We start from the raw sequence: 19788 nt of genomic DNA, 5'->3' as shown, positions 1-19788 counted from the left end.
AAATGAACAGTTGAATTTATTTTTTATTATGCCGTCAACTGTGGAGAAAAAAGTTTATTATGTGAGAGCATCATATAATAAACTTGGGGGGCAAATGTTATCCCCAAAATATGAAATTGATGACGTGGCAATAGAAATGACAAATGAAAAGGAATGGTTGGGTGATCTGGCTTAGGAATGACCCGGTAGACCAGTGAGGAATTTTGACTAGCCAGGCAAGTGTCATGACCACCCAGGCATGACCTTGGCCGACCAGTCATGACCATGTCCGACCAGTCATGACCATGTCCGACCAGTCAAGTGCATGTCTGCCCAGTCAAGTGCATGTCTGCCCAGTCAAGTCCAGTCAGGTGCATGTCTGCCCAGTCAAGTGCATGTCTGCCCAATAAGGTGTTTGTCCGACCAGTGAAGGTTTGGCAGACCAGCCTGAATGTGATATGGATCGATTAGACGGAGCAAGGCTACGTAAAAGAACCCAGAAACGGCTTCAACAAGAATCGGTCTTGGCTTGCACGGGAATCTCTCAGTTTACCCCATACATATAGTGTATCGTTATATTTTGAATATTATTGTGAATTAAATATAGTGAGAATAACAAAATATCCCGATTATGGTGGACATCATATGTACGATCCTCAGCCTATAAATACAAGGCTCATGGCATCATAAAAGGATTCAGATTCAGATTTTCTAGAGAGAGTAATTGTATCTTGAGAGAACTCTTGTATTCTTGTAATCTGCACTGAAGAAACTCAGTTGACTCAGGTTCATCTGATCTTGAGTGTAGATCTATAATCATAACTCTAAGTGGATTAGGCTATTACCAACACATTGAGGCTGAACCACTATAAAAATTGTCTGTGTCATTTATTTCTCTTGAAGGTTTTTGTCATTTTGATATCTACACGTCGTTGGCCAAAAACGTGGTCAACACAGGGTATAACTGAACTTCGACCTCTTGAAACATATCATCAAATTGATTCTCCGCACTATTTCCACCACCATCTGAAATTCCTTCATTTACGCCTTCTTCGTTAGTGTCTTGTTCACCAATAACATCATTGATGATGTCAATCATCTCATTAGTCACTGGAGCCCCGTCGTCCACTACTAGAGGCATATCAACTTCACCGTGGAAGGTCCACTTCACGTATCACTGCAGAAACCCATATCTGTGTATGTGAGCCTCCACCACATCCAATTTCTATTTCATCATATTGACACACTGAACACATGGGCATCTGACTTCTCACGAAGCATTCACATGATTCTTGGTCATTTGTACAAATGCTTGAACACCATTCCAAAACTCATCAGAGTTACGTCGTCTATTAGTTATCCAACTCTTGTCAATCGTCATAACTGATTCAAGTGGAAAATAAATTATCACAATGTGATAATCATAAAAAAAAAACTACATTTACTTGGTAATAAATTTTTTATCACCAAAGCACTAATTGTTTCAATTAACTTATGATATCTTATTGAATTTTATGAATACATTAGTAAATTTTATGAATATATTATCAAATTTTAAAATTACTTTGTTAAAAATTTTATTTCTTTTTTTTAATTATATATTTATTAATTTACTATTTAATATTATTATTTTAATTTACGCTTTATAATTTTTTAATTAATTAATTTAAAATTTACAATCATAAAAATTCTAATCACACTAATTTTAAAATTACATTGTTAAAATTTGCACTTTTTATTTTTAATAATATATTTATAATTTTCTATATAATATTATTATTTTGATTTACACTTTATAATTTTTTAATTAATTGATTTAAAATTTACAATCATAAAACTAATTTTATAATTACATTGTTAAAATTTGTACTTTTTATTTTTAATTATATATTTATAATTTTCTATTTAATATTATTATTTTAATTTACACTTTATAATTTTTTAATTAATTGATTTAAAATTTACAATCATAAAAATTCTAATAACACTAGTTTTAAAATTACATTGTTAAAATTTGTACTTTTTATTTTTAATTAATTGTTTTAAAATTAATTAAAAATTAAATTGTAATATTTAATATTTCTAAAACTACTAAAATCTTGGCAGCATAACGGCTATAATCTAACCTATCTCAAAATTTAAAACCTGCATAAAAACTACAAAACCAGTCCCAAAACATACATATAATTAATTTTAAAGATTTATATCTCATATCAACAACATAAATCATATTATAAATATTTAATTATATTTATTTAGCATAATAATCTAATTATTATTTAAATTCTAATATTCACATCCACATTAAATCATAAAAACATATTCACATTTTTTATACATACATTCATATACAATTAAAAAATAAACATACATATATTAATAAATAAAATTATATCATCTAATATCTAAACCTATCATATGCATTTTTTATAACATCTAATATTTAATTGAAAACAAAAAATTATAATAAACATCTAATCATATTAATCTAACCTACCACACAATTTAAAAATATATTTCACATTCACATTTATATACATATAAACATATCCACATTTATATACATATATTTAACCTATTATACATTTTTTTTATTACATAACATATAATTAAATAAAATTAACATAAAACAAAATTAAAAATCACAAATTTAATTAAAATAACAATACAAATTCCTAAAATGAAAAACAAAATTCAACACTACCTAAAATAACCAATTACACGATTAAAAAAATAATTTAACCATTAATCAATCACAAAATATTTAAAAAAAAATTACCCAAGGCTTGGGATAGGGGATTATCCAAAGACAAAGGCTCGGGATGATGATCCAATATCCAAATCTGAAAAAGAAAACAAAACAAAAAATGTCAAAACTCATTTCCACCAAATACATAGTTTACACACATATATTAAGAAAAAAAATACATATTAAGGGATATAATAGCAAGATAATGGGTTTAGACTACCAAAACATGGGAGAAATTGGCCAAAACGGGGTTGGGCAACGTTGGGCGGCGCTGGGAGGGGAAGAAAACAAGAGAAGCCTCAGTTTTTTTTTTTTAAGAAAATAGAGCAGAATGAGGAAGAAGGCTCTGTCTGGGGGGTTATATCACTGTGACATATAGCGACGACACGTCGTCGCTGATATCAAACGCACTATTTTACTCAAATGGTGAGACGCTATAGTGACGGCATGTTGTCGTTGTAGGATAGTGAATAGTACACGAATCCCCTCGTGTGCTACGCGTTCACTCTACAGCGATGACATGTCGTCGCTGTAGTCAGTGAAATTTGACTTAAATTTTTTGGCGGTTCATGTTCCCACGTTTTATTTTGACCCTATAGCGACGAAATGTCGTCGCTGTAGAGTACAAAATAACTGATCAATGGATTATATAGGACTCTACAACGACGACATGTCGTCGCTATAGGGTGTGCAAAATAGGCAACCAACTCTGGACGGTTGAGTTCCCTGAGCATCCTACAGCGACGGCATGTCGTCGCTGTAGACAAACATATTTCCCTCTTTTTTTCCTACGAATACCCTACAGCATGACATGTCATCGTTGTATAGTCAGTTACCGCCTCTTGTTCCCTCTAAATTCCTGGAACCCTACAACAACGACTAGTTGTCGCTGTAGCGTATCAGGAATTTTGGAGGACAGATTGTGTGTTGTTGACGACCCTACATCGACGACATGTCGTCGCTGTAGCTTATTTTTTAATAAATTAAGAGAAAATAATTTTTCGTGGATTTTGCCTACATACAGCGACGACGTTAGAGTCGTCGCAATAGATGTCGTCGCTGTAGAGCCTTTTTCTTGTAGTGTATGTTGATTTCCCTTGTAATGCAATAAAGTTTATGGATTTTTCTTCTTCATATATGTCTTTCATCTTTAATATCTCATATTTTGGATTGTTAGATAATATTGCACTTTGTTCTTCATTTTGCAAAACATAATATTCTTTGTGTAAGATGTCATTAAATTGTACACATCCAATGCTTAGAACAAAAATATTATGTTTGGCCTTATAAATAATGTTATTTGATTTTTTTTTTGTTTCATTAGGTTGATTCACATTAAATACTTTGAAATTATACTTTTTTTAAAAGTGAAGAAAAATCCTATTTTTTTAGAAATAATTTGTTCTTAAAAGTATAAATCTATTTGGAAAATGATAGTTTGACTTATTTTAACTATCACTAAAACTTGGGAATCAATATACTAATAAGTATTATTAAACTTATATTTTGTAGATTTTAGTATCTTAATAATCTTTCCTTTTAACATTTATTTTCAAATCATAATTGATTTATTTTTATTCTCTTAAATAGCTTTATTTTAAATCTTTTATTTTTATGTTCGTGACATTAAATCTCATCAATCTTTGGAGCTAGGTTATAATTTATTAATTTTGTTTTAAAATAGTTTTCTTTTTTATTTTAGACAACTTCTTTGGGTTCGATCTCGTGCTTACACGAACACTATACTTCATATACGATTCATGCGCTTGCGAGTTATAAATTTTTAAAACATACCCGTTTTGGGTCCATCAGGTCTCAATCATAAACCACATATATTTACAAATATACCATCAATGGGTCAAAATTACGAAAATACAACTCTATTAAGAAACGGGCCCACACGCATGCTTAATACACCTAAACATGCAACACTAGTCATATCATAATATAACTCACATAATTCATATAATCATGTATATAATCATAAAAATGCATGTAATATCGCATACACATAAATAATCCAATTATTGCCCTCCTGATGTAATGCCCCAAAATCCCCAATAAGGTTTAGGACCTTGATTAGGAGGTTGGGAGGACCATAATTGATTTATTATGTTATTAAATGATTATATGCATATTTATGTGAATTATATTATAATATGATGATAAATGCATGCATATGGGTTCATTTTTAATTAGAAGGGCATTTTGGTAATTTCACTCGTTGATGGCGTGATTGTGTATTTTCATGCTTGTGGGTGAGTTATAAATAATACCACATTGTATGTGGAATGGTTCGAGTCATTCGGCATGAGATGATCATGGAATGTAAGTTTTCGGTCTAGCCATAACGAGATTAAGTTCGGGGCTCGAGGTGATTAGAACATTACCAGGAATTAAAGGGTAATGGGATATGATTTATTGGCATTTGAGAATTTTTTAGAATAGCGGGAATTGGAGGGTGTTAATTTTAATTAACGAAATATGTGGGAAAAGACAGTTTTGCCCTTGGTGGCCTTAAGAGGATTTGAAATGATCTAGGGGTATTTTAATCTTTTCACCCTAAAAGGATATATATTAACCATTAGATGTTTGTGGAAGTAACCAAAATAGAGCATAGCTTCATCTTCCTCTCCCGATCATCTTCTTCTTCCATTTTCTCTTTGATTTTTGAAGCTTCTTTTGAGGAACCAAGCTTTGATAATCTAGGGTTGTGTTCTACCATTGAAGAGGATGCTAAGCTGAGATTGAGGTGAGTTTTTAGCCATTAAAACCGTAGTTCTTGTTCTGTTTTCTCATTGAGTTTTAGTTGGGATTTTGGTTTGAAAGTTGAGTTTCAATTGGATTTTTTGGCAAGGGTTTCTTAGGTTGTGAAACCTAGGACATGTATAGATGGTTTTTGGGTTCATTTGGGACTTAAAATGAAGTTGGTAAGCTATTGGTTCAGGTTGGAAATGGAGGAGTCAAAGGGGAAAGTTTCAGGGCACTTTCTGGCTGGGTGTAGCGTTATAGCGCCCACTAGGGTGCGCTACAATGCTACTCATGAGGCTTTGGGTCTAAGTATAGCGCTGTGGCGTTACCCTGTTCCATTAGATTTCTGTTTTGGGCGTTTTTAAGGTTTTTTGGCTTGGGATCGAATCTACTCACCGTTTGGGTACAATTTGGGGTCCCGGGAGTGAGGTTTAGGTCAAGACCCTATTATTGTTGATTTTCATTAATGGAAGTTGTAATTGGTTATGACTAGGTGACCGTTAAGGAATCAAAAGGTCGATCTTCTCAAGGGTCGTTCTTTTACTGTTTCTTGCTTGAATCAGAGGTAAGAAAATTGCACCCCGTATGTGACATGCATGGTGAATATTGAGGCATGTTGAGAGTTTAAATGTGGACATGGATTGCATATTAAATGCTTAGCAAATCTTGCTTACTTGTGAATGGCACTGACTTACTAGTCAGAATCGACAATGGTGTCAGATCCGTCTGTGAAGCTGTGACTTACTAGTCAAGTTCATCAACGGTACTGAGCACTGGTCATGTGTTACTGACCTAAGAGTCAGGAGCGGCATAGGCGTCATGAACGTAGAGCCGATGAAAGATTAGATCTAATCGACATCTGCATTGAATGACTCGTTATGAGCATTAATGCTGGACCAACCCTAAGTTCGATGAAAACTAAAAGCGCTTGCCTAGTTCTATGACTAATTACTTAGAGCCGGGGCCAAAGGCCCGGGTAACCCTATCGTCACATGGCCAAGGGAGTAGTACCCACAGTTGTGACCCTATGGTCATTCCCTCTTGCCTAGTTCTATAACTAGTTACTCAGAGCCAGGGCCAAAAGGCCCAAGTGACTCTATTGTCACATGGCTAAGGGAACGGAACCCACAATAGTGACTCTATGGTCACTTGATTAGTTTGCATTGGTGATTTGCTTATCAATCACTTATTCTGTTTAAGCTAGTGATGTGATCACTTATTTGTAAAGGGAATGGAACCCACCTGACTGACTTTTACAACTGTCACTCCTCTACTTAGGGCTAAAAGCCCTGGATGATTATTATGATCATCGTTTGATGTTATATTCACTAGTGTTAAATCACCCATCTGATTAGGATTGACTTGACAGTCATCCAATCAGGAGGGCAGGAATTCCTTATCCTGGATACCCCATCATTATCTGAACTTATTTGCATGCATGATTAAGGTTGTTATTACTAGACATGCACTTTATGATTTTATGACACGATAATACTGATCGTGAGCATATTGAGTTTTCTTGCTGGGCTTCAGCTCACGGATACTATGTGGTGCAGGTAAAGGCAAAAGAAAGCTAGTCCATCCTTGAATTGGAGAGCTTTGGTGACGATGTGTACATATGCGGCTGCTCGACCACCACGCCCGAGGGTTTAAAGAGGAACTAGGGTTAAACCTTATTTTGCCGCTTAGATCGGCTGGTTGTAAATATTTTCTTGTAATGAACCTTTAAATTATATTTTTGGGATCCCAATGTATACAATAAACGTTTTAGTGAAACGTTATAACTTAACCAAAATTTTTAATCCTAAACCGCTAATCATACTTAGTTACACGATTGTGGTCAAATGACTCGATTAGCGAGTTTATCACTGTTTAAAAGGCACACTGTAACGGTCCCTGGAGTTTAGGGCGTTACACCTGACCCCCAAATCAAGACAATAAATCTTATTAGAGAATTTGAGACGTTATAGAGAGGTTCTGATTTCGTTCAAATGAGGAAGGATGAAGAGGAAGACGATGGTTCGTCTGGTATATTGAGGTTACTTTTAACGGCGATACCTGTCGCTGCAAAAATTCACCGCTAATAGAAAATGACACTGTTTCTATAACAATTATTAATACCGAGAAAATTTTTAGCGGCGATGTCATCGTCGCTAATAGTGGCATCGAAAATTTAACCACCAAGGTTTCCCACAAAAAATTTTGAACCACCATTAGCGGCATCACGTCACCGCTAATAATTTTTCAAATTAAAATTTTTATTTGCTACAACTATCAGCGACAACCTATCTGCAAGTAGCGATGACTATGTTGCTGCTGATAATATCTTAAATTAAATTTTAAATCACGACAATGATCAGTGGCGACAAATCCTAATTGTCGCTAATAACCACATTATTAATGGCAAACATTTGTCGCCGCTAAAAGACTTTTTTCTTGTAATGAGAGTCGGTGGGAGAGAGTGAAGGCGGCATAAGGCAGTGACTGCGAGATCTATGTGTGTATGAGAGAGATAGAGAATCAAAGAAGGAGAGAGAGAGAGGATAGAACTAGAAAAACTAGAGAAAAAATAAAACTTACTAGAGCAGACGGAGGGGATGCGACGCTGGCGTGAGGAAACTCTGAGGAGAAAGAGAGAGAGAGAATAGAGGTGTCTAGTGAAGAAGAGAGAGGGGTCTGGGGGGGTATTATCTCTCATTATGTTCTTTCACATCACTTTCTCTCATCATTTTCTCTCACATGATCACTTTATCTCTTATTATTTTCCTCTATAATTACTTTCTCTCACATTACTTCCTCTCTCATCATATTCTTTCACATTACTTTCTCTCTTCTCGTTTTCACTGACATTACTTTATCTCTTCATTTTCTCTCACATTACTTTCTTTCTTCATTTTCTCTTTTATTATCTCAATGTTGTATTATCACTTTCTTTCTTTCTCATATTCTTGCATAATAGTCTCATTTTCTAAAAAAAAAGGTAGGTAACTATTTGGTACCCTGTGTTTTTGCAAAGTATCATTTTGGTACCCTGTGTTTACAATAATGCTCATTTGGTATCCTGTATTTTGAAATCGTACATATTTTGTATCCTGAATTATAAAATCGTACATATTTGATACCTTAAACTCAAATTTAATTAATAAAATTTTGCAAATTTAATCAAAATGCTCTAAATTATATGAGTTCCAAATTTATATTTAATTACTTATTTACATATAACTGATGGCAGTTTGATCATATTGACAAAATTTTATCTATCAAATCCAAGTCTAGGGTACCAAATATGTATGATTTTAAAATACAAGGTACCATATGAGCATTATTGAAAACAGAGTGTACCAAAACGATACTTTATAAAAACACAAGTACCAAATGAGTAAATTCCCCCAAAAAAATCTATTTCTTTTGATTATTTTCTCTCATTATTTATTATGGACATTCACAACATTTTCTCTTTCTAAGTATATTATTAATTTTTAAAAAAAATTAAAAAAATTATTTTTAGAAAATATTATGGACACACCTCTTATTTCACCAAACAACAAAAATGATTTTTTTATTCATATTTCTAAAATGCAACTTTGAAAAGAAAACAAATTAAAATGACAAACATGCCTATGTTTTTTCACATAGATTTTCAAAGGGCTTTTATAATAGGTGCCGTTCAGAAAAAAAAAAAAAAAAAAGAGGGAAACGAGCAAAATAACTTTCAAAACAACTATTATTTAGATAAATGTCTCAGTTTTAAAAAAAATCAATAAATAGTCAAATATAACAAATTAGTATAGCGAAATTCCACATTTACCCTTCCTTTTTTTAACCTCTTTAGCATTAGGTAAACCATAATATTTACTTGGAACTTGGTGCAAAATGATAACTTAGTTAATCAACAATATAAAATAGCAATTTCTCTACAATTATAAAAATGAGAACATTAACTTCTTCGTGTCATTATTTTGGGTCATTTACTATAATTTCTAAAAAAAATTAAAAAAATTAAAGTTGAGGTCTTTCCAACATTTTTTTAAAACCATAAAAGTATTTTTTTTTTATAATAACTATGTTTCTAGTAGAGTATTGAATACTTTTGGAAAGATTTTGTAATATTATCTAAAAAAAAAGTAAAAATGAAGGCTGTATATTTATCAACTTGTGGGTGGAGTTTCTTCGTTATTATAAAGAAGTCCCCACACTTACAACAGTCCTCAAAAATGGAGCAAACTTCAAGTCCAAAATCAAACTCCATAGAAATGGAGGAAGATCAGAGCAAAAAAACCAAACAAAGAAGGATCCTTCTTATAATCAACTGCATATTATTAACGATCGGAAACTGTGGGGGGCCACTAATCATGCGGCTCTACTTCCTCCACGGCGGGAAACGAGTCTGGCTCTCCAGCTGGCTCGAGACAGGTGGCTGGCCCATAATCATTTTCCCGTTAGCCGCCGCCTACTACCATCGCCGGCGCCGTGGCAGTCCATCCAACAAGATCATCCAGATGAAGCCGTCTTTGTTCATGGGTTCAGCCGTGGTCGGCTTGATCACCGGCTTCGACGACTACCTGTACGCCTATGGCGTGGCTCGGCTCCCGGTCTCGACTTCCTCTCTTATAATCGCATCGCAGCTGGCTTTCACAGCTGGATTCGCTTACCTTCTGGTGAAGCAGAAGTTCACGCCGTATTCGGTAAACGCGGTCGTTTTGCTGACGATCGGTGGGGCCGTGCTGGCGCTCCACACGAGCGGTGACCGGCCCAAGGGGGAGTCGGAGAAGGCTTACGTGTTGGGGTTTCTGATGACGGTGGCGGCGGCGGTGCTGTACGGCTTCATATTGCCGCTCATAGAGTTGATGTACAAGAAGTCGAAGCAGAGGATTACATACTCATTGGTGTTGGAGATTCAGTTGGTCATGTGTTTTTTCGCCACTGCTTTTTGCACCGTCGGCATGCTTATTGGCAGAGATTTCAAGGTATTTGGTTGGTTTATTAATCTCCTTTATTTATTTATTTATTTATTATTAACTGATCATGATCAGTGCTTATTTTTATTTTTTGTTTATGTATATTTATTATTAGATAGTTTAAATATATAATTTTTTTTCTTGAAATAAAATTATAAAATATACGCAGTTACTACAACTGCCGGTCCAACAAGGTCGCTGCACTCATAAATTTTAACAATTGACAAATATAATTAGGAGCCAAACAAAAAGTTAAATTAATACTTGATTTTATCAAGACTTCGGAGATCTCCATAATAACTACACTGTCTCTCTATCCTTATCCTGCAGCACACCTATATATTTGATTATACAAAAAGAAAATCAGGAGTATACTGATTTTTATTTTATATAAACACAATAATTTTTTTTAAAAAAATTATTTGTGCTTTTGCTCAAGTTTCAAAGATTTTTTACAACAAAAAAATGACTAATTTTAGAAAGATTATTATTGTTATTATGATTTTTGTTTGACCTGGCCAAAAAAGTTGTTAAATTATTGCCTTTTTCCTTCTTAACTATTATAATTCGATAATAACAATGGTATTGCTACATATCTATACAAACAATATTTTTATTCCTTTTTCTATTATTAAGTAGAAAACCAGTATGTGCGATGAAGAATTATAAATCGCTCCCATTCCATATAATTATATAAATATATATATATATATATTATAATAACCTACCTACCCTATCCTCCTTCCTAGCTACCCTTACTTTGTCTAGACAGAAAAAGAAAAGGGATAAAAATATATTTTTATTATTGTTATAAACTGTCCTCGATATATATTTTATTGAGAAAATGGTGTTGAAGAAATATTAAGGGCATCTCTAACCCATTACCTTATTATGGTGTTGCACCAACACCAAAATTAAAGAATCTTAGCACCATATTTTTTTTCCATTCCAACCACAACACCAAAAGTTACACCAAAAAATATATTATTTATTATTATATTATTTTTTAATAAAATAAAATATTCTTTTTATTATTATATTATTTTATAGTTTATTTATTTAATTAATCAATTAAATAAAAATATCATTATTAATTATCTTTTGTATATTTAATCAATTTCAATGTTAATTTTATTTTCTTATAGTGTAGAGTAAGAATTTTCACACAAATTAAAATAAATTATATAAAAAATTAATTATGAAATATTTGAAATTTTATTTAAAAAATTAAATTATATGTGTATTTATAATTTAAAAAACCCAACATAAAGTATAGACCCAAATAATACTCATATGTTTATATATATAAATATATATATAATATATTTATCTTTATAAAAAAAAATATATATATGCCGTGGCACTGTTCATCCACGGCTAAATAGAGGAGAGATTGCAGTTGGGTTGGAGACTGAAATACCATTATACGGCATATAAATGCCGTAATGCAGTTGGGTTGCATATGCTCTAAGGTAATAAATAATTAATAATTTAATTACATGTATATTATTTCAGGCTATTCCTAAAGAAGCTAGAAAATTTGATCTAGGAGAAACAATGTATTACGTGGTGCTTGCATGGAGTGCGATAATTTGGCAAGGGTTTTTCTTGGGAGCCATAGGACTAATATTCTGTGCCTCGTCGTTACTGTCTGGAATAGTAATTGCGGTTCTTCTTCCGGTGACGGAGATATTAGCTGTTATTTTCTACAAAGAAAATTTCCAAGCCGAGAAAGGTGTGGCACTCGCACTTTCCTTGTGGGGTTTCGTTTCATATTTTTATGGTGAAATCAAACAAAGCAAAAAACTTGAAAAACAAGAGGCACAGATGCAGAATAGGTCCACTTCCCCACAACCACAATTAGAGATGCCTCGTATTCAGACCCCATGATCTCATCATCACATTTCTCGCACACATATACAATATATATATATATATATTTAGCTAGTATTTTTGAAAATTTTTAAATAATTTATAATGTTGTAATTAGAGTTTAAATAGTGTGTTTCATGTATTTATAAAAAAAAATTAAATATGCGTGCAACAAACTATTTAAATCTAATTATCTACTCAATAAATTATTAAAATTTTCTTAAGAATTAATAAGATGCTTGTTATAATTATAATATACATTGTTATATAAAATATTATAATTATAACTATCAAATTATGTTAAAAAAAAACACAATAAAATGTACCATTAGTCTCAGGGATAACCAAATAATTTTCTATATATATATTTATTATATATTAGTAATTATGTGCATGTGTATTTAATTGTCATGGCATTTGTCAATCAATCCTGTGTATGGATTTATTAGGAGAAAGAAATCTTGCCAAGTGTAAGGGGACGGTGAAGCAAGGGCTTTGATTCCATATATTTTTCTTCTAATTTTTTCTCATTTTAATTTCGTTTTTTTGTTGTTGTGGTAGTTACAAAATTATATGAATAAATTAGACGAAATAACAGGTCACAAGCCTTGTGCTTTTGCAGAAAAGATGTGAAAATTACACCTAGTACCTATTTTAAGTTAATTTTTTTAATTTTTACCCTCATTTTAAAACTCTTAGATTAATACTCAAAATATTAATGACTCTACCCATTATACCCAAAATACATGGTTCTTTTTTTCACATAACTATAAACTCTTCTACGTTAAAATTCATAGAGACAAAGATTAAGATTTTTATATTGGACTTCTAATAGTGTTTTAAGGGTAATATGAGAAATGTGCTTAAAAAAGTGGGTAACATTCAATTAAATGTTATTAGTGGCTATTTTTAGTTAACTAATTCTAAAACTGGGTATTTTTCAAGTTATCCCTTTGCAGATGTATATATATTTTTAATCTTCCGAGTATATTGTATTGTGTATCACCAATATCAATCAAGTCAAACTGTTCCATGTTTTGAGTAGTTGGTGGTCATTAATTTAAAATAATCAACCCGAATCATTACCAAAAAACAAAGAATCTTCCGCCCGAATTTGTGGTGTGAGAGAGATTAAATGGTCAATACCATGTATAATTATAGTAAGGGAAGGCTAATGTGGGGAAGGTTGTTTTGTCCCTATGGGTTTATTTGTGCCGTTTATTATTATTATTATTATGATTATTATTATTATTTAGAGTTTTTTTTAGGTCCAGTACTTATTTTTGTAACACTACGGTCTCAAAAGTTAATTTTATAGTAATTAAATTTCCAACCTTTCTAATTTGTATCACTTGGGTCCTTAAAACGTTTATGTTTATCTCTTCCGTTAACAAAGGGCAGATTCAGTTATTTGGTGGGAGGGCCATTTCAAAGTTGGAAAGAAAGGGAAAAAGGAAAAAAAGGGAAAGAATTAGGGTTTTACCACTGAAAAAAATAGCGTCCTTCTTGGTGCCTTAAAAATAGTATGCTTTCAGTTTTGATTTTTTTTTTGAAAGTCATGTAATTGTTTTACTTTAAAATAGTTTACTCAACATTTTTTTATCAGTATCAGGTGGGTGAGAGAAATAGATATTAATATTGTGTTTGTTGTTTATTAATACTTATGGGTATCAACAATTTTTTCTATTTCTTTCTCCGTGTTCTGTAATGGTGTAGTTGCTCTGTGAATGGTGGTACACTATATGCATTTAAAGTGATAAGAATGACAAGTAAGATAATTTATGTTCCATAATCCATTGTCCTTTTCTCATATTTGTGAGATAAGAATAACAAGATAATAGTAATAAATAAACATATGTAATTTGTTGATTGTAGAGGTTCCCAAGTCTTGTCTTTTGACATGGTAGATATTCTCTCTGTCTTTGTATAACTTCGTAAGTTTCTGTCTCAAACTATCATCTTATCAATGGAAGACAATGAAATAAGCCTGGAGGATCAATACATGAACATCTCACTGGAAAATGAAGAGGAGGAGGATCTGATATATGATCAAGGAGTGGAAGATTTATCTGAAGTCGATGCTAGATGGTGCTTGGTTGGTCGCTTTCTCACAGACAGATGTTTTGACTTTCAGGCGATGCAACACAAAATGGCGTCGTTGTGGAGACCGGGACGGGGGGTATACGTTAAGGAGCTTGAGCAGAACCGGTATCTTTTTCAGTTCTACCATGAGGTAGATATATCACGTGTGATGGAAGGCAGTCCATGGACTTTCGATCGGGTCCCGTTGGTTTTTGAGCGTCTAAAAGTAGGAGAGAATCCACAGGCTGTGGTTTTGACAGGTTACACTTTTGGGTGCAAATTCATGGCATGACTCCGGGGTTTATGTCGGAATGCGTGGTACGGGATATTGGTAATCGTATTGGAGAATTCGTGGAATCCGACTTAAACAATTTTAATGGCGTTTGGCGTGATTATATGCGCGTTCGGGTTTTGCTAAATGTGGATCTCCCTTTGAAGCGGAAAATGAATATCAAGAACCAAAATGGGCAGATTTGCTGTGTACAGTTTAAGTATGAAGATTTGACTACGTTCTGCTTCATCTGCGGCATATTTGGTCATTCTGAACGTTTTTGTGAAAAAATCTTCGATACTCCTCAGCATCTTCTCGTCAAACCGTATGGTCTGGGCATGAAGGCTGCACCTCGACGTCGGAACCATACTATTGGCTCACGGTGGCTACGGCAAGGAGCGGTTTACAGTGGTGGAGAGCAACCAAATTCGGGTCCTCCAAGTGTTAACAGGACCATGCAAGACAACATGTTTTTGGCGAAAAATCAGGAACCACTATATGACCCTCCCAACAATATAGGCGAAGCTAATGGGGTTGAAGGAGCAGTTATGGGACCGACAAGTCATTTGATTTCGGCCAGCCCACGATATAACCATAATGGAAAGTCCACTGCTAATGTAAGTGATGAGGCTCCACGTGTGACTTATCCAAATACCCTTCTTGTTATGGAGGCCAAAAGGAAGCGCGTGGAACAATTGGGAAGGGGGAATATCGGGCATGGAATTATAGGCCCAAGGAATGATTCAACTGGGCTTGTTTTGGAGGAAGATGTTGTAATGGGCTCCCACATCAATGAAAGCTTGGCATTAGGCCCAAGTCACTTTGAGAACAACAATTCTGAATTTATCATTTCAGAGGCTACTGGAGTGAGTTCGGGAGAAGCAAGTGGTCCAAAAAACGTATTTGGGGCGGGTTCTGTGTCACAGACCCGCCAAGCATTATGAATGTATTGAGCTGGAATTGCCGTGGGCTTGGGAACCCAGGGACCTTTCAATTCCTTAAGGAGCTTGTTGCTCAAAAGAAACCCAATTTTCTTTTTTTTGTGTGAAACAAAATGTCAAAAACAAAGGCTGGAATGGGTTGGTCATCAGTTGGGCTTTGAAGGGATAATTTGTGTGGAGGCCCAAGGCAGAAGTAGGGGGCTCGGTTTACTCTGGAAACATGCCGAAGAGGGGTTTCTATTGGGCTATTCAAGCAACCACATAGACCTGGAAGTGATTAAGGAGGGTGAACCACGTTGGCGTCTCACTGGATTTTATGGAGAACCCAGAAGAAATTTTCGTCGCACCTCATGGACTCTTCTCCATTCACTGGCGGCATCGTCCCAGCTTCCTTGGTGTGTCATTGGTGACTTCAATAATATTGCAGCTCATGAAGACAAAAGAGGGGGTAGTTTGTATCCTCAGTGGTTGATTGATGGCTTCCAAGCGGCTATGAACCATGGCGATCTTACTGACCTTGATCTGGTGGGATATCCATTTACATGGGAAAGGGGGAGAGGAACTGAGTATTGGACTGAAATTAGGCTGGATAGAGCAATCGTCAACTCCAGGTGGAATGGACTATTTCCGAATTCGAAGCTCTCTAATTTGGAAACCTCTCCTTCGGATCATAATCCTATTTTTCTGGAACCAATTGTCGTGCAGAATCATTTCACTCATCGTCATTTCCGCTTCGAAAATGCTTGGCTCAAAGAGCCACTTTGCTACCAATTGGTTCGGGATTGCTGGAACAGTCAAGAAGGGAAATCTTTTGAAGAAAAATTGCATTTTTGTGCTGAGAAATTGAATACGTGGGGAAGGGAGCTAACTGGTAATTTCCGACGACGACTTCGACTTTGTAAACAAGAGCTGGAGTATTTAAAAAGGCAGCGAGACTCTGCTTCCATTCAAAGGTATGATGACGTAAAGAGGAAGCTTTTTTACATTCTTGACCAGAGGGAAGTGTTTTGGAAACAAAGAGCCAAACAATTTTGGTTTAAAGAGGGGGACCAAAATAGTAAATATTTCCACAAGGCAGCTAGCACTAGAAGACGGAATAATACAATCCAGAAGCTAAAAAATGAGGCAGGGGAGTTTGTTGATTGGGAAAATGGACTTCAATCAGTGATGATTGAATATTTTAATAGCTTATTTTCGACTTCAAGGGCTCAATACACCGAGATATTGGAGTGTGTTCAGCATCGCATCCCCAACGCAGTCAATGAAGAATCACTCAAACCAGTCAATGAAGAGGAAGTGAAGAAGGCGGTTTTCCAAATGCATCCAGACAAGAGCCCGGGACCTGACGGAATGACACCTGCTTTCTACCAAAATTGTTGGACTATCGTTGGCAGTGATGTTGTAAGTGAAGTGCGCAAGTTCTTTGCAAGGGGCGAGTTTGAGGAGAATTGTTGTATGGCCAATGTTGTTTTGATCCCAAAGAAAAAGAACCCCGAGACTCTGGCGGATCTTAGACCTATCTCTCTCTGTAATGTTATGTACAAGGTCATCACCAAAGTTCTCACTAACCGGATGAAACCAATTATGGACGGAATAGTGGCGGAGAATCAAAGCGCTTTCATCCCAGGTCGTTTAATATCTGACAACGTCATGATTTCCTTTGAGATACTGCATTATCTCAAACGGAAGAGACAAGGCAAGGAAGGCTATATGGCATTGAAACTTGACATGAGCAAGGCTTATGATCGCATTGAGTGGGATTTTTTGAATGCTATGCTTCTGAAGATGGGTTTTCACAGAGACTGGGTTCATCTACTATCTAAATGCGTCACCTCTGCCCGATACAAAATCACTCATGGGGGGAGAGAAATGGGGCCGATTGTCCCTTCACGCGGTATTCGGCAAGGGGATCCTTTGTCCCCTTATTTATTTATTTTGTGTGCTGAGGGTCTGTCTTCACTGATAAGGAAATATGAAAGGAATGGCTGGCTCCATGGGTGCAAAGTTGCAAATGGTGCACCACGTGTCTCTCATATGCTGTTCGCAGACGACAGCTATCTCTACTGTAAGGCTACGGTTGATGAAGCGTCCAAAATACAAGAGCTACTTAACAAGTTTGAAGAAGCTTCAGGGCAGAAGGTTAACCTTGGTAAATCCTCTATCTTTTTTAACAATAATACTGATGATGCTATGCGTAACAATTTATGTACTCAGCTGCAAATGAGGATGGCAGACGGCAATAGTTTGTATCTTGGGCTACCTAGTACGCTAGGGAGAAATAAAACGGCAGTTTTTGGTTATTTAAAGGACAGGATTCGTAAGAGAATGCAAGGGTGGGACAAAAAATATTTATCTAGAGCTGGGAAGGAGATATTGGTTAAGACAGTGGCTCAGGCGCTCCCTAGTTATGCAATGAGTGTCTTCTTATTACCTGCTGAGATAAGTAGAGACATGGAACAACAAATGGCAAGATTTTGGTGGAAGTCTTCTGGGTCACAAGGTCGTGGGATTCATTGGATGTCTTGGGATAAACTAGGGCGTCACAAGAGTGTGGGCGGAATGGGATTCAGGAGCTTACAAGATTTTAACCATGCACTTTTGGGAAAACAAGGCTGGCGTCTCCTAACAAGACCACATTCCTTAGCAGCTAAAGTCTTCCAGGCAAGATATTATCCGACAGGCACATTTCTATCTGCTCAACTGGGGAATAATCCAAGCTTTGTTTGGCAAAGTATATGGGAATCTCAGGACATGGTTCGTAATGGCACTAGATGGTGTGTGGGCAACGGTTTAAGGATAGATGTGTTGAACACCCCCTGGCTACCAGACAATGACAATCCTATGGTTATTTCTACTCACCCAGCACTAAAGGAGGCAAAGGTAAATCATCTGATGAGCATATCAGGGAGGGATTGGGACATTGAGATCATTAGAGATTTATTTGAGCAAAGGGATATTAATCTTATATTAGACATTCCTATCCAGTTTGACCAACAGGACGATCATTATATTTGGTCTCAAGAGACCTCGGGAATGTACACAGTTAAGAGTGCTTATAATCTAATACAGAAGAGGCTAGGGCGTTGGAATGAGGTGGACTCTACTCCATTTTGGAAACGGCTTTGGAAGCTTAAGATTCCCCCGAAAGTCAAGAATTTGTTGTGGCGGGCTGCAACAAACTGTCTTCCTACCATGATCCAGTTACTCACAAAAAGAATAGAGGTTAGCCCTTTATGTCCAATTTGCGGTATGGAAGATGAATCTATTGTACACTGTCTGGTGTCTTGTAGAGTGATTGAGCAGGTATGGAATAGAGTGGGTATTGGAACAAAAGCAACATAGGGCATGACTTTCTTAGAATGGGTGATCAAATGTTTTCAGAGATATGATTCAGAGACTCAGTGCCTATTGTCTACAGTTTGTTGGGCCATATGGGGAGCTCGAAACAATGCAGTTTGGAATAACAAATTCACTGGTACTTCTAATATTGTTGGTTCTGCAAAAGGATTCCTTGACCATTGGAGAAATGCTCAGAAATCTGCTTTTGATTCATCATCTTCGACGTTGGAGAGGGGGGATGGAGCTGAGCAATGGACTGTTCCTAGATTACACAGTGTCAAGGTGAATGTGGATGCAGCAATTTTCCAGGAGCACCAAAAGTTTGGGGTCGGTTTTGTAGCTCGTGATGACAAAGGCATGTTACTAGAAGGAGGCACTCGCCTTTATCATGGAAGCATTGATCCAATTTTAGCAGAAGTGATGGGGATGTGCGAGGCCCTGAGCTGGATAAAATCGAAACAATGGCATCAAGTATATGTGGAGTCTGACTGCCTAGTGATGGTTCAAGCTATACGAAGTACCACTGAGATGATCTCTTCTTTTGGGAAGATTATAAACGATTGTAGAACCTTACTTGGTGATATGCAAAATGTAGTTCTTTCTTTTGTTAAACGGTCAGCTAATATGGTTGGTCATGACTTTGCTAGAGCGTCCATTTTGTATCCTGATCGTCTGTTCAGTCTGGGGGATGTCCCAGCCGATTTGTTGCCAACATTGGTAACTGAATTCCATGGTTATATTGGTTTATTTTGGATACAGTTTCATCCAACGTGAATATGATTATGTATATAAGATAGTACAGCCTTTCCTTTCTCATTTAGTATAATTCTTTAATATAATAATCAT

The 19788-nt window shown here is 35.4% G+C and overlaps 1 protein-coding gene across 1 annotated transcript; it reads left to right on the top strand.

Moving 5' to 3' along the window:
- Positions 1-9622: 9622 nt before the first annotated feature.
- LOC133829593 (purine permease 3-like) lies at positions 9623-12607 on the top strand. The gene is made up of 2 exons (XM_062259319.1): positions 9623-10446; positions 11953-12607. The coding sequence occupies exons 1-2, from the start codon at positions 9694-9696 to the stop codon at positions 12325-12327; spliced, it is 1128 nt and encodes a 375-aa protein (XP_062115303.1). The 5' UTR covers positions 9623-9693; the 3' UTR covers positions 12328-12607.
- Positions 12608-19788: the final 7181 nt, after the last annotated feature.

This window comes from Humulus lupulus, chromosome 4 (assembly GCF_963169125.1).
Source record: "Humulus lupulus chromosome 4, drHumLupu1.1, whole genome shotgun sequence".
In the NCBI taxonomy this organism is placed as follows: domain Eukaryota; kingdom Viridiplantae; phylum Streptophyta; class Magnoliopsida; order Rosales; family Cannabaceae; genus Humulus; species Humulus lupulus.
This window is presented reverse-complemented; position numbering and strand designations above follow the sequence as displayed.